General features: G+C 36.3%; 1 protein-coding gene across 1 annotated transcript in view; it reads left to right on the forward strand.

The window, feature by feature from the left end:
- Positions 1-15,000, forward strand: part of pip5k1cb (phosphatidylinositol-4-phosphate 5-kinase, type I, gamma b) — a 42,571-nt gene that overhangs the window by 10,226 nt on the left and 17,345 nt on the right. The window contains exons 2-7 of the mRNA XM_043233486.1: positions 8,254-8,285; positions 8,923-9,015; positions 10,075-10,205; positions 12,106-12,223; positions 13,326-13,478; positions 14,649-14,948. Of these exons, the coding sequence (XP_043089421.1) occupies positions 8,254-8,285; positions 8,923-9,015; positions 10,075-10,205; positions 12,106-12,223; positions 13,326-13,478; positions 14,649-14,948 (827 nt within the window). The remainder of the gene's footprint in view (positions 1-8,253; positions 8,286-8,922; positions 9,016-10,074; positions 10,206-12,105; positions 12,224-13,325; positions 13,479-14,648; positions 14,949-15,000) is intronic.

Here is a 15,000-nt window from a genome sequence, read left to right on the forward strand (position 1 = left end):
TGAGTAAAAACATAGTCACATTTATCTATCTATCTATCTATCTATCCATCTATCCATCCATCCATCTATCTATCTATCTATCTATCTATCTATCTATCTATCTATCTATCTATCTATCTATCTATCTATCTATCTATCTATCTATCCTTCTGTTTGTCTATCTATCTATCTATCTATCTATCTATCTATCTATCTATCTATCTATCTATCTATCTATCTATCCTTCTGTTTGTCTATCTATCTATCTATCTATCTATCTATCTATCTATCCTTCTGTTGTTCTATCTATCTATCTATCTATCTATCTATCTATCTATCTATCTATCTATCTATCTATCCTTCTGTTTGTCTATCTATCTATCTATCTATCTATCTATCTATCTATCTACCATCCTTCTGTTTCTCTATCTATCTATCTATCTATCTATCTATCCTTCTGTTGTTCTATCTATCTATCTATCTATCTATCTATCTATCTATCTATCTATCTATCTATCTATCTATCCTTCTGTTTGTCTATCTATCTATCTATCTATCTATCTATCTATCTATCTATCTATCTATCGTTATGTTAATCTCTCTATACCTCCATTCTCTCACTCTCTCTGATATCACGTATCATTAAATACGGCTCGTGTTCTCGTCTGTCCGTCCTCGTCCTTGGCTCCCGGTGGGCGGAGACTAGCCCTAATCCCTGCGTCTGATTGGCCGGCGCTGGCGTCCAGGTGACCAGATTGTGGAGTTTGTCAGATTAGTTCCTGCTGTCAATCCGATTGAGCGTTCTCCTCTCAGAGCTGATCCGACCGCAAATAGAAACGAGACGTCCAGCCGCGGGGGGGACTCCTGTGACATCCGAGGTCTGTATCTGTGACTCTTCTATCTCAACCCCAAATTAATTCAGGCATCCTCGACATTTCTCACTTTATTCAGGAAGCGCTGTTAGAACGTGCTTGATAATGTCAGAAAGGCGTGGAATGAATTATAATCAACCAAGCAATGCGTGGTTTTGTTCAACCTGTGGAGCAGCTCGCTAAGAAAACACGCTCGGGTCTAAACGTCGGCTTACTTTTTCTTCCCAAATCCCAAAATGTGGGTGTTATATGTCATAGTTCACTTTATCTTGCTATGCATCACGTTTGTGCAATATAGTGTCCTGCAGCCACTAGCACATAAATATATAAAAAATGAGATCTGCTGTCTGAATCATTGTTGGGTGGACTGTAATGTGACCGATCAAAGCATGCATAAACTCTATTAATCTTCAGCAGCTGGATCCTTCCTCGGGTGGGATATGTTATTTATATATGTTATGTATAATAGTTTATTTGCAAGGACGGGTGAACGAAGCAGATCTCTTTGATTTTATTGTGTGTTGTTTTTTTTAACCTGGTCAGAATGACTATAACTTCAGCGCGGAATGAGCAGTGAAGAAACATGACTTTTAAAAGCGCCTTCATATGTTTGTTTGGTTCAAAGGATTCTGTGTGTGAAAAAAAAAACACCTCGAAATCTCACGAGTGTATCGCAAAAAAGGATTTAGGATGCTGTGTTGCGTTTCGAGGCCGTTTGATGGTGTTTAGTACAAACTCTTAGTGCTTTCGTGTGCTGAAGACGTTAGTTTGACTTTCACCGGTTCATTATCTCGTCTCTGTCACCTCCAGCCAGGCGTCGCTCTTTATATGATTCTCTTTAATTGATGGCCTCCAGCGGCCACGTGATGTTCTGAATCCATCAGCTTCAGTAAACTACATCAAGAATGTGGTTATTTATCATCTATCTATCTATCTATCTATCTATCTATCTATCTATCTATCTATCTATCTATCTATCTATCTATCTATCTATCTATCTATCTATTTATCTATCATCTATCTATCTATCTATCATCCATCCATCCATCCATCCATCTATCATCTATCTGTCTATCTATCTATCATCTATATATCATCTATCTATCTATCTAACTATCTATCTATCTATCTATCCATCCACCCATCCATCCATCCATCATCCATCATCTATCTATCTATCTATCTATCTATCTATCTATCTATCTATCTATCTATCTATCTATCCATTCATCCATTCATCCATCTCTCATCTATCTATCTATCCATCCATCCATCTATCCATTCATCCATTGATCCATCTCTCATCTATCTATCTATCTATCTATCTATCTATCTATCTATATCTATCTCCGTCCGTCTATCCGTCATTCCGTCTATCCGTCCATCCATCCGTCCATCCGTCCGTCTATCGTCCGTCTATCCGTCCGTCTATCCGTCTATCTATCCGTCTATCTATCTATCCATTGATCCATCTCTCATCTATCTATCTATCTATGCATCCATCCATCTATCCATTCATCCATTGATCCATCCATCATCCATCATTTATCTGTCTGTCTATCTATCTATCTATCTCTATCTATCTATCTATCTATCTATCTATCTATCTATCTATCCATTCATCCATTGATCCATCTCTCATCTATCTATCTATCCATCCATCCATCTATCCATTGATCCATCTCTCATCTATCTATCTATCTATCCATCCATCCATCTATCTATCTGTCTGGTTATTTGAGGTTTTATGTTAAAGGAAGTATAAATGAGCCGGTATATGATTTCTGCCCTGAATGTTGGTCTATAAATGGGTGCCGTCGGCTGAAAGGACTCGTGTTCTGTGTTCACACGGAGGCAGGTTCCCTCTGGCTCTCGTCGTGGACTGACTTTAATGTGTTCAGACAGTTTGTGGCCCGACCTGCAGGCCCTGATGTTTCAGGGTTGAACTGTTTCTGGGCAGAAACCGCGCGTCCTTACAGTAGTTGCATCTACTGTCAAGTGATTTTGGGGGGTTTTAGGTAATTATCTCGGTGTAAGAGCTTTCTTTTATGTCAGATTTGCGTTCAGTTAGCGGATGCTTTTTCCAAATACGTTCATTGGAAGCCTTCCTAAGCATGAAAACAAAGCAAAAATCTCTGTATATTTTTGAATCATTCGTGGTTACTATATTAGTAATCAAAATATTAGGTAACACTTTCTATGAAGCCTGTTTTTATAATACATTATAAGGTTATTCATGAGGCATTATAATGAATGCATAATGCATTAAAATAAACAATGCATTATTTATAACTACATTTAATGTATGAATCGTGTTCATTGTGTTGCTCGTACTCTTAAAAGCTATAAATACAAATAAGTAAATGTTGTAACACATTAAAACTGTTCTTATGAATATTCATGAGATGATACAACATATTATAAAGTTATTCATAATGCATTATGCATTCAGTATAATGCCTTAAGAGTATGCTTATAATGTATCATAAATACAGGCTTCATAGATATATTCTCTATATAATAAATATTAAGAAATTATATGAATGTAAAGACATACACGTAAAAATATTTTTGCCTTTTTTTTTAAATCTTAACATTTTATTTTTTTTCTAATAGCTATTTTTTGTCGGATAAAATCATATTTATCTGCAGTTGACATTAAAATTAGAATATTGATCTGTGTTTTTTCAACATTTATTTATATATATATGTATGTGTATATATGTATGTATATATATATATACATATATGCTTGGAACAAAACAAAAATAATTATAGACACACACACACATGAACAAACATTTTAGCTTTTTTTAAGCATAAAAAATCTTTAAGCTTTACTATAATTGTTTTGGTTTCATGTCTATACTACGCTGTTCAAAATATCACTCAATGATGAATGCATATAGTGTTTATGAATCAAAAGTGTATAAGTCTATACATTATGATTTTTTTATTCTTTTTTCTTCATACATTTGTAGATGTGTAAAGTTGAATCATTCAATCCCTGCTCCTCTACTCTAGAGTTAGCATCACTGCAGTCTATTCGAAGCGTGTCTTGTTCATCATAACAATCATAACTGCACTGAAATCATCATTCACACGGGTGAAAGTGAAGCGTTGTGAGCGCTTGGCTGTGAATCTCTAACAGTCTGTTGGCTTTCTCCCACAATGCTCATGGTGAGATCCAGTCTGTCTCTGGACCAATTTAGAGCATGCGGTCCTGTTTTATTCCTCACAAGCATCCAGTATGCAGGACACGTTTTATTGAGGTTTTCTTGACATCTGGCAGCAGTCTGTGTGTTTGTACATCTCGTATTGATTAGTCAGATGAGGAAAGATTTTCTCTCAGCTCTGAATACATAAAGTCACCGTGTGCTGGTAATAATAATCTCTGTAACAGTTTCTGTACCAAAGCAAAACACAAGAACATGCTAATTAATTAGAAAACATTATTTTTTATTAATAAAGTCGAACATACAAACACCAATGCCATTCTTTACTTATTTAAAATTGTGTAGTGAGTATGAAAAACAGTAAACAATTGTCACCAATTTTTTTTTTTTTAAATTAATGGTAAATAAACCAATACTATTAAAATGAAAATATAAAATATTTTTTAGACAATTTTTAAACAGTAATGGTTTAATTGTTTACTATTGTAAAAAAAAAAAATAATATATTTCTGGCACAATATCTAAACAGAACTTTTATTTTGACGGGTTGCCGTGAATACCTTCCCAGACTGAACGTACGCTTTATCTGAAAGCGCCCCCCATACCTTTCAAATAAGGCCCTATTTGAGGGATTTTAAATGGTGTCCGAAACCTTAGTGGACGTTCTCGCTCATTCAATCCCACGATGCACCGCGAAAACGAGTGTTTAACAGATGTACACTCGGAGGCTAGAGAATCCCCATAATGCAGTGTGATTGTCCGAATTCCCGCGTTTTGCCAGAAAAATGGCGGCCGCCGCCGAATCGTCCGTCCGTTCGGTTTACAAAACAATCGCCCGTGGCGTGATACAGCACAGGTACACGTCCTTTAATCTCATTACCGGGCTACTTGCTTAAATGATAACGCGAACGATCCAAATATATAGCGGAAGAGACACAATTTGAAACGTTTTCGAAACTGTTTTATTGATAAAAGTCCCCTTTGCCACTAAAACTAGCCTAGCTACTATGTGTGGTAATGAAAAAATTGAGCAGTATGACTGAGCCGATTGTGTTCAATGAGTTATTTTAGCTCAAAAACCCTCATTATAACAAAGGATATGCACACTATATAGGTTGATTATGCCGCGTAGAGAGCTTTTATTGTGAGATCGCGATGTCTCACTTTTAACAGTATTGCCTGATTTAGCAAAGTACTTTGAAACAAAGGCACAGCTGAGCTTCGATGCCTGAATGAATCAGCCGTTCAAACGAATCAATTGAACGAACGATTCAGTGATATAATTAGCTAATAATAATAATTAATCTCATAACATTTTTTATAAATGTAAAACATTCATGACTGTGTTGTTCTGTGTCACCTCTGTAGTGCTAATATTTGTTAATATTTATTTATTTTGATTTTATATCTTGTACCTAGTGTGTGTGTGTGTGTGTGTGTGTGTGTGTGTGTGTGATGTTATTAGCCCTGACAGTGTGAATGTGACTGGTTGGAGGTGTGAGACCCTCGGCGTGATGTTTGTGTGATTCATCTAATAAGCTTTGACGTCTTGTTGTTTGTTAAAAACAAATGTCCTCCTCTTTTGTTTTTTTTTGTTTTGTTTTTTTTAATGTGTGTGTGATGCAGTATTCAAGGATCCAGGCTTGATCCAGATCGCTCCGGCTTGATTTCTTTTATCCGTTCACTTATGCCATCTTGATCTTGCAATTAATAATTCAACAGTTAATATCGGCATCAATAATAATATAAATGTTAACAGTAATCTTAATAATACAAAAAAATGTTAATATTAGTGGTATAGTATTCATAATTTATAGAGGCCCATTCGGTCACAATTAAACATTGTTTTTTAATTTATATATATATATATATATATTTATATTTATATTCATTTATATATATATATATATATATATATATATATATATATATATATTATATATATATATATATATATTATATATATATATATATATATTTATATTTATATTCATTTATATATATATATATATATATATATATATATATATATGTGTGTTTTGTTTTAAATTGTGCTTCCATATAGTTAGCTTCAAAATAGCACACTAACATAAAATTACAAGCAAAATGACTTCTGATATTCTGTTTTAAAAAGATCCCCTATGAACTAACTACGATTTTAAAGGGACGCATATTATACAAAATATCCCTGGCTGTTTTATTTTTGTTCATCCATAATATATTTCTCCCTGTGGGTGTTTTGTTGTAAAGCAGGTTTTATCAGGTCAGACCCGAGCCTTGTTTTCCTTCAGCACCGTCACTGCTTCATGTCTCTTTCCATAAATCACCGCGGCACAAATGTGATTACGATTGATTCGGCTCTTTTTTTAGAGCCATTTGGGACTTAGATTGTGAAACGCCTTGTGTGTGTGATATTTCAGGAGATAAACCCCTGCACTTTCAGATCAGACGCATCTAAAATTAACAGTAATTTCTGCGTTTTGCACAGACAAGACACCTCCGCGTTTTCTCCTGAAGTGTGAGAACGTAGTAACGGCCTCTGTAGTAAATGTGGTTACCATGGTAAATGCTTAGCAGCGATCTGGAGCGTGCGAGGGAGACAGAAGTGACTTTCTCAGCATGTTTGGATGTATTTATGTCTCTCGCAGTCACATGTCGTGTGTTTCCTCGGCTCTCATTATCTGCTCCTCAGGCACATGCCTCTCCACGAGAGACCGCCAACAATACTGCATCTGCTCCCAAAACACACACACACACACACACGCTTTACAGAGGATAGTCTTGAACTAAAACAAAATCTGTCAACAACAAATCCAACAAAAAAAAAAGATATGACGTATGGAGTGAAGACAATGAAGGCAAAAAAGGCCCCTTTCTTGTATTATTTGCGTTGTATTTAAATGCAATAATTTAATAATAATGTGTTTTGTAAATAGTGAGTATTTATGCGTTTTAATATTAATTTTTAATAGTAAATTATTTATTTAATATTAGTTATTATTTAGTATTATTAATATTAGTTATTATTTAATAAATGTATGTATGTATATGTATATATAATGTTGATTATTATTATTATTAATCTTAAACAAATATAATGGTCCTAAAATAAGCTTTCAAAAGCTTTTTAAAATGTATGTTTTTATAATTGTTTGTGTTAATGTTTTTTCTTTCAATTTTTGTGTGTATGTGTGTATATGTGTATGTATGTATATATATATATATATATATATATATATATATATATATATATATATATAAAAGAGAAGAAATAAAAAAATGCAAGTGTAACATTATGTTCATGACATGTAAACATATTTATTATGCTTACTTACACATATATATATATAGATAGATAGATAAAAATTATCCTAAAATGTATACATATATAATATATACATATATAATAGACATATAGCACAAATATATTGGTCTTAAAATAAGCAGAACTGTCTTTATGCAAAACATATTTGATGTTTATTTTTAAAAAAATGTATTGTGCACTAAAAATATGAGCTGGCCATGTGTTGATGAGATTCATCCGTGTCCCAGGATGAGATGAAGACTGTTTTTTTTTTCCCCTGCCGCTGTATTGCTGCTCTAATTCCCCGTTATTAAATTGTCTCGCTCCTCTCGGGTGTAAAGCAGGTCAGGTCTCATTCTCGTTCCGTTATCTTGCCTTAATTCGGCGCCGGCACGTGCCGAGGAGTGATTGACGGCCTGGCCGGCCTGTAGCCCCGCCCCCTCCCCTTGAGTTCAGTGACACAGAAACATGTGCGAGAACAGCGCAGCGTGAAAGAACCGCGAGGCTCCGAGCTGCAGACTCCCGTCGCTTGTCCTTCAGCTGATATTCACGCGTTAACCAGTGTGTGTTCAGAATAACATGCTCTTCACGCCAGTTCTGCGGGATTTTCTGCGTACATTCTAGTTCACAAAACATGCAGTAACGCTGTATGTGTTAATGCATCCCACAATGCAGTGCACTCGACTTGACCTTCCGCTTCCTCTGTGATGACTGGAAGCAAAATAAGCAAGATTTTAAACATCTCTTTCTTGATTTTTTAAATTTAAACTGCATAAAAAGGGCCATATTTATTTGCATGTATTATCTTAATGAGGTCGTGTGACAGCATTGTTGCATACTGCATGCTTTTTTGTGCAGTAAGCACTTTTATTAGCCTTTTATAAATGATTAAATGCATTAAATGTTTCTCTCCTCATTTCAGACGCTGCTCTTAAGAAGACCTACATAACTGAGGTGAGGCTGAAAATGTGCTGAAAATGTGCTTAGATCTCTTAGAGATGGTGCTTAGAGATGGAGAAATGTCATTCCGTCACTTGCTCAGCATGGCTGTGAATGGGTGCCGTCAGAATAAGAGACAGCTGAGAAAAACATCGCTATAATCCACAGCGCTCCAGTTCTTCAGTTAACGCATCGCAAGTCAAAAGCTAAAACAAATCTGTTATTAAGAATTTAAACGGTCATTTCTAGCCAAAATAGTCCATGAACCGTAATAATGATGATGTTGGAGACAAGGAAGATGGATTTTTTCCATCATAATGGTATATATTTTAAAACATCTTATTGATACAAACACAAAGCTTTCTCCAGATGTTAACTGATGGACTGTGTGGATTATTGCGATGTTTTTATCAGCTGTTTTAACTCTCATTCTGACGGCACCCATTCACTGAAAGGTCTAATGGTGAATCTCTTTAAGGTTAACTTAAGTGTCAAGTTGATGTTAAATGTTTCTCCTAAAACTAAATAAAAGACAGAGATGAATCACCCAATAGTAATATGCATGTGGACAGCAGCTCCATTGAATCTTTGCTGTCTGTGATAAAAAGAGGCGTATTAATAAGATCTCATTTGTGTTTTTTGTTCTTCTCAGATGCCGTCGTCCTCGTGTCACTCCAGCTCCGGGCCTGAGAAGAAGATCGGTCACCGGCGGGTGGATGCGTCCGGTGAAACCACCTACAAGAAGGTGCTTCTTCCACTCCGGCTCACTCTCAGTTGCTCTCTGGTTAATTTCAATCACAATTTCCGTTGCCTTTTAATTCAGGCTGTTGTGGTACAAAGGTGTTCATGTTGGACATCTGGGATAAGTTTAATGACTTTATACAAAATCATGTCATTATTTAAGATCTACTGACACAAGGGGAACCTAACATTTTAGTAGTCATTGGTCTAATTAATCTAAAAATGCAGAAAATCCCAAATACAGAAATAATATTTAAATAATTATGTGTATTATATATATATATATATATATATATATATATATATATATATATATATATATATATATATATATATATATTTTTTTTTTTTTAATCTTAAAAAATGCTCCAAATAGAGAAATAATATTGAAGAAATGTTGTGTATTAAAATCTAAAATATTTTATATATAAATATGTAAATAAATATGTAAACACATATGCACTATATATATATATATATATATATATATATATATATATATATATATAAATCTAAAAATGCTCCAAATATATTTTGAAGAAATAATTGTTTATTAAAATGTAAAAAGAAAGAAAAAACATATATATTTATAATTATATATATATATATATATATATAAAAGAATAAGCCTAATATGTAAACATAATATGTTTTATAAGTACTATGTTTTATAAGTACTAACATTTATGTATAACATGTATGCTAATTAGTAGCTAGTTAATAGTGAAAATTGGAAAATATAGTGGTTTACTATGTCATTTTTACAGTGTAATTATACATTTAAATCCTGATTAATGTTAATTAACTACATGTACTTACTATATGGTTAGGGTTGGAATTAAGGCCCGGCTTAGAGTTATATGTTGTTATTAGTAAGTGCATGTACACCTTAAAATAAAGCGTGGTCATAAAGTGTTACCATGCGTGTTAGATTTGTACAAACATTTTATATGTACAGTGCTCAGTGTGTTCCCGTGTATGCAATAGGTGTGTGTCAGAGACGCAGGGTGTGTTTAAGCGGCGTCAGAGACTCAGAAGTGTTGTTTGTCCTGTGTGTCCACAGACGACCTCGTCTGCCCTGAAAGGAGCCATTCAGCTGGGGATCGGCTACACCGTGGGTAACCTGAGCTCCAAACCTGAGAGAGACGTCCTTATGCAAGACTTCTACGTGGTGGAGAGCATCTTCTTCCCCAGGTCTGTACACAGACTTCATATAGTCTCACTACCACGGAGCATTCAGTTAGTGGGGTTTGCTGGTCAAGTGTCACTAACTAGGGTTTTTGTCTTCTCTGTCTCTCTCTCTGTCTCTCTCTCTCTCTCTCTCTGTCTCTCTCTCTCTCTCTCTCTCTCTCTCTCTCTCTCTCTCTCTGTCTCTCTCTCTGTCTCTCTCTCTCTGTCTCTCTCTCTCTGTCTCTCTCTCTCTCTCTCTCTCTCTCTCTCTCTCTCTCTCTCTCTCTCTCTCTCTCTCTCTCTCTCTCTCTCTCTCTCTCTCTCTCTCTCTCTCTCTCTCTCTCTCTCTCTCTCTCTGTCTCTCTCTCTCTCTCTCTCTCTCTCTCTCTCTCTCTCTCTCTCTCTCTCTCTCTCTCTCTCTCTCTCTCTCTCTCTCTCTCTCTCTCTCTCTCTCTCTCTCTCTCTCTCTCTCTCTCTCTCTCTCTCTCTCTCTCTCTCTCTCTCTCTCTCTCTCTCTCTCTCTCTCTCTCTCTCTCTCTCTCTCTCTCTCTCTCTGTCTCTCTCTCTCTCTCTCTCTCTCTCTCTCTCTCTCTCTCTCTCTCTCTCTCTCTCTCTCTCTCTCTCTCTCTCTCTCTCTCTCTCTGTCTCTCTCTCTCTCTCTCTCTCTCTCTCTCTCTCTCTCTCTCTCTCTCTCTCTCTCTCTCTCTCTCTCTCTCTCTCTCTCTCTCTCTCTCTCTCTCTCTCTCTCTCTCTCTCTCTCTCTCTCTCTCTCTCTCTCTCTCTCTCTCTCTCTCTCTCTCTCTCTCTCTCTCTCTCTCTCTCTCTCTCTCTCTCTCTCTCTCTCTCTCTCTCTCTCTCTCTCTCTCTCTCTCTCTCTCTCTCTCTCTGTCTCTCTCTCTCTCTCTCTCTCTCTCTCTCTCTCTCTCTCTCTCTCTCTCTCTCTCTCTCTCTCTCTCTCTCTCTCTCTCTCTCTCTCTCTCTCTCTCTCTCTCTCTCTCTCTCTCTCTCTGTCTCTGTCTCTCTCTCTCTCTCTCTCTCTCTCTCTCTCTCTCTCTCTCTCTCTCTCTCTCTCTCTCTCTCTCTCTCTCTCTCTCTCTCTCTCTCTCTCTCTCTCTCTCTCTCTCTCTCTCTCTCTCTCTCTCTCTCTCTCTCTCTCTCTCTCTCTCTCTCTCTCTCTCTCTCTCTCTCTCTCTCTCTCTCTCTCTCTCTCTCTCTGTCTCTCTCTCTGTCTCTCTCTCTCTCTCTCTCTCTCTGTCTCTCTCTGTCTCTCTCTGTCTCTCTCTCTCTCTTCTCTGTCTCTGTCTCTCTCTCTCTCTCTCTCTCTCTCTCTCTCTCTCTCTCTCTCTCTCTCTCTCTCTCTCTCTCTCTCTCTCTCTCTCTCTCTCTCTCTCTCTCTCTCTCTCTCTCTCTCTCTCTCTCTCTCTCTCTCTCTCTCTCTCTCTCTCTCTCTCTCTCTCTCTCTCTCTGTCTCTCTCTCTCTCTCTCTCTCTCTCTCTCTCTCTCTCTCTGTCTCTCTCTCTCTCTTATATAGTTATATAGCTTTTCAAGTAGGTATTTTTAGATATTCGTACTAGACAACAAGACAAAAATATCAAGTGAAAAAAAGAATCTGTCTATTTTTATAGTGCATGTTTTTAATAGTGTATTATGTAGTACATCATTTGCAGCGCTTCATGGGCTGAGGTTTTTTCGGCTACTAACACAAAAAAAGCACGTTTTGCACAATTCTCTAACGCACAAAAAGTAAAGTAAAAAAAAAAAAAAAAAGGCAAAGATTTGAAAATGTGTGCAAGCAGCTAGAAGCAAAATATAAATACAATTATAAAACGGTTCATGTGATTTTATAATGTCTTTGAAAAGAATTGTCTTCCACTCAGATGATCCAGATCGTGTGTGTGTGTGTGTGTGTGTGTGTGTGTCTCAGTGAAGGCAGTAACCTGACGCCGGCGCATCACTACCCAGACTTCAGGTTTAAAACCTACGCTCCGGTGGCGTTCCGCTACTTCAGAGAGCTCTTCGGCATCCGACCGGACGACTACCTGGTGAGACTTCCAGCATCATGACTCCAGTCTCAGAAATCATCCTAGCGTGAAACATTCCCGATTGCTATCAATAGTTGGGCCGCGCAATGTTTTAATTTTCCAGGTTTCGCAGATGAATAGAAAATGAATGAGAACAGCATTTAATTAAAAAAAGTCTTTTGTGACACTGTTAAAGTCTGTAATGTCTGCACTGACCCCAAACGCTCGAATGCTAGTGTATGTTTTATTAAAAGTAAAACAGTTCTCCCATTTAAGTACACTGTGTTGCATTGCACTGTATTGAATCGTGTGCTGTAATGTTCCTATTGGAGCAGATTTGGATCTAGGTGTTGAGTTGTGCTGGATGAGTGTGCGGTCAGCGCTGTTCTGAGGGTCACGGGAAGGTTAATGCCTAATTATGATATCACAGCGTCTGGAGCTTAAACGAAACTGAAACATGCTAGGTGTGTGTGAAAACCCATGGGTGCTTTATAAGCGCACACACACACACACACACACACACAACCTGAGACAGATGGTGATTACAACTCTAATGCTTTCCTTTTGTGTGTGTGTGTGTGTGTTGGTACTTGTGGTTTACAGGGACAGAAATGTGTGTGAGTGTGTGTGTGTGTGTGTGTGATCCTAGCCCTTATGTTGCTTCTGTTTTGAAAAAAGAAGTGGTTCACGCAATGAAGCAAATTCATTATGTAAAAAAAAAAAATAAATAAATAAAAATATATATTTTTAGATATATAAGAAACAAGGAAATTATGAATTATCAAAACGACTAAAACTTTACCTTAAATTAAAAAATATAATATATTGAAATAATTCTAAATATTAATAAAAACGATATATTAATTTGATTAAAATAACACTGTTTCAGATTATTTAAAAAATGCCTTTATCATAGTTGAATAAAACAAAGATAATTCAAGAAAAAATTCATTTTTTTCTACTTAAAAATATCATGTTTGTCATTTGTTTGTTAGGGAACTTTCTTACTCCTGCGGAACACAACAATTTTTAAATAATGATTATTATGAAGTGAAAGGTGTCGGTGGAGAGCTGCATCCTATCATTAATCTCACTAAAGGCAGTGTCTCTGTGTTTGTCGCAGTATTCTCTCTGTAACGAGCCCTTGATCGAGCTCTCGAACCCCGGGGCCAGCGGCTCCATCTTCTACGTGACTCGAGACGATGAGTTCATCCTGAAGACCGTCATGCACAAAGAGGCTGAGTTCCTGCAGAAGCTGCTTCCAGGATACTACATGGTGAGTCCGGTTCAGCTGCGTCACGCTAGCAGACCTGCTGCTCCAGTACTTCTGCTCAAAGCATGCATCTGCACGCAGGCCTGCTTCAGAACTAATGGGAAGCTGTTGCAGAAATGCATTTGAGTCTGGGTTTAAAAAATGCTATTGTGCTTATTGAAGAAAAAAAAAGGGCCATTTGTTATTGTTGTAAAATATACGATTATAGTTTTTAAATTGTGTTTTTCATTTTAGTTTGTTAATGTTTCGGGTCATTGTTATGTTCGAATTTTTTTAAATGAAGTTTTAGTTTCATTATTTTAATTAGTCATCTTCACTTATTTATCTGCATCTTAAAATGAAAATGAGAAATGTTTCCTTGGCAACTAGCAAAAATACAATTTCTATTTTTAATTAGTTGATTATTTATATATATATATATATATATATATATATATATATATGAATGTATTTTATTTCAAGTAAGAAAAATGTTTTTAAGGTTATGATTAAAAAAAAATTGCATCATTCAGCAGATGAAAATATAAAGAATAAACAAATAAATACTAAATGTTTAAATTATATGAAAAAATAAACACTCCTCTTCTTCAGTTGCTTTAAGGATTGAAATGTCACGAATTAGTGCTTAATTTGTGTTCAAAATATCTCTCTCTCTCTCTATATATATATACAGTGTAAAATATATGTACAGTTTGTGAAAATGTAAATATTATATACACTTTAAAAAGTATCATTAAATACAATTTACATCTTATTTTTTTTATTTATTTTTGTAATGCTATTTTTTCAGAATTTTGTTATGATTTTGTTTTGTTCTGTTTACTGTTTGCAGTGGTGGTTACAATTATTATTGTGGTTACCATGGTTACTATTTATTATTTTCCACAGTATGATATTGAATTCAAACGTCATAATAATACTTAAAAATGGTAATATATGCAACCCTTACAGTAACAGTTTAAAAGCAAAAACATATGCATGTCCATATTTTTTTGTTCCGTAGGTAATAACATTTTACAACGAGGTATTAACATTGACATTAGTTAACACAAACTATGCTTCTTAGTTGAGCGTAAACATTAGTCGATGCGCTGTGAGCTAACGTGAACTTATCAGGACACCTCCATAGCTCTTTCCCTCAGGTTTTCTGACTCTCTGTTGTCCGTCTCGCAGAACCTGAACCAGAATCCTCGCACGCTTCTGCCTAAGTTCTTCGGCCTGTACTGCGTTCAGTCCGGAGGGAAGAACATCCGGATCGTGGTGATGAATAACATCCTTCCGCGCATCGTTCGCATGCACCTCAAGTTCGACCTGAAGGGCTCCACGTACAAGCGGCGGGCGTCCAAGAAAGAGCGCGAGAAGTCCAAGCCCACCTTCAAAGACCTGGACTTCATGCAGGACGTCCAGGAGGGACTCTTACTGGATGTGGACACTTATAACGCCCTGGTGAAGACGCTCCAGAGAGACTGTCTGGTGAGAGAGACCGGAGCATGCCATCGCAAATAACTCGGCTTTTTTTTCTGAT

The sequence above is a fragment of the Puntigrus tetrazona genome, unplaced genomic scaffold (genome assembly GCF_018831695.1).
Source record: "Puntigrus tetrazona isolate hp1 unplaced genomic scaffold, ASM1883169v1 S000000837, whole genome shotgun sequence".
In the NCBI taxonomy this organism is placed as follows: Eukaryota; Metazoa; Chordata; class Actinopteri; order Cypriniformes; family Cyprinidae; genus Puntigrus; species Puntigrus tetrazona.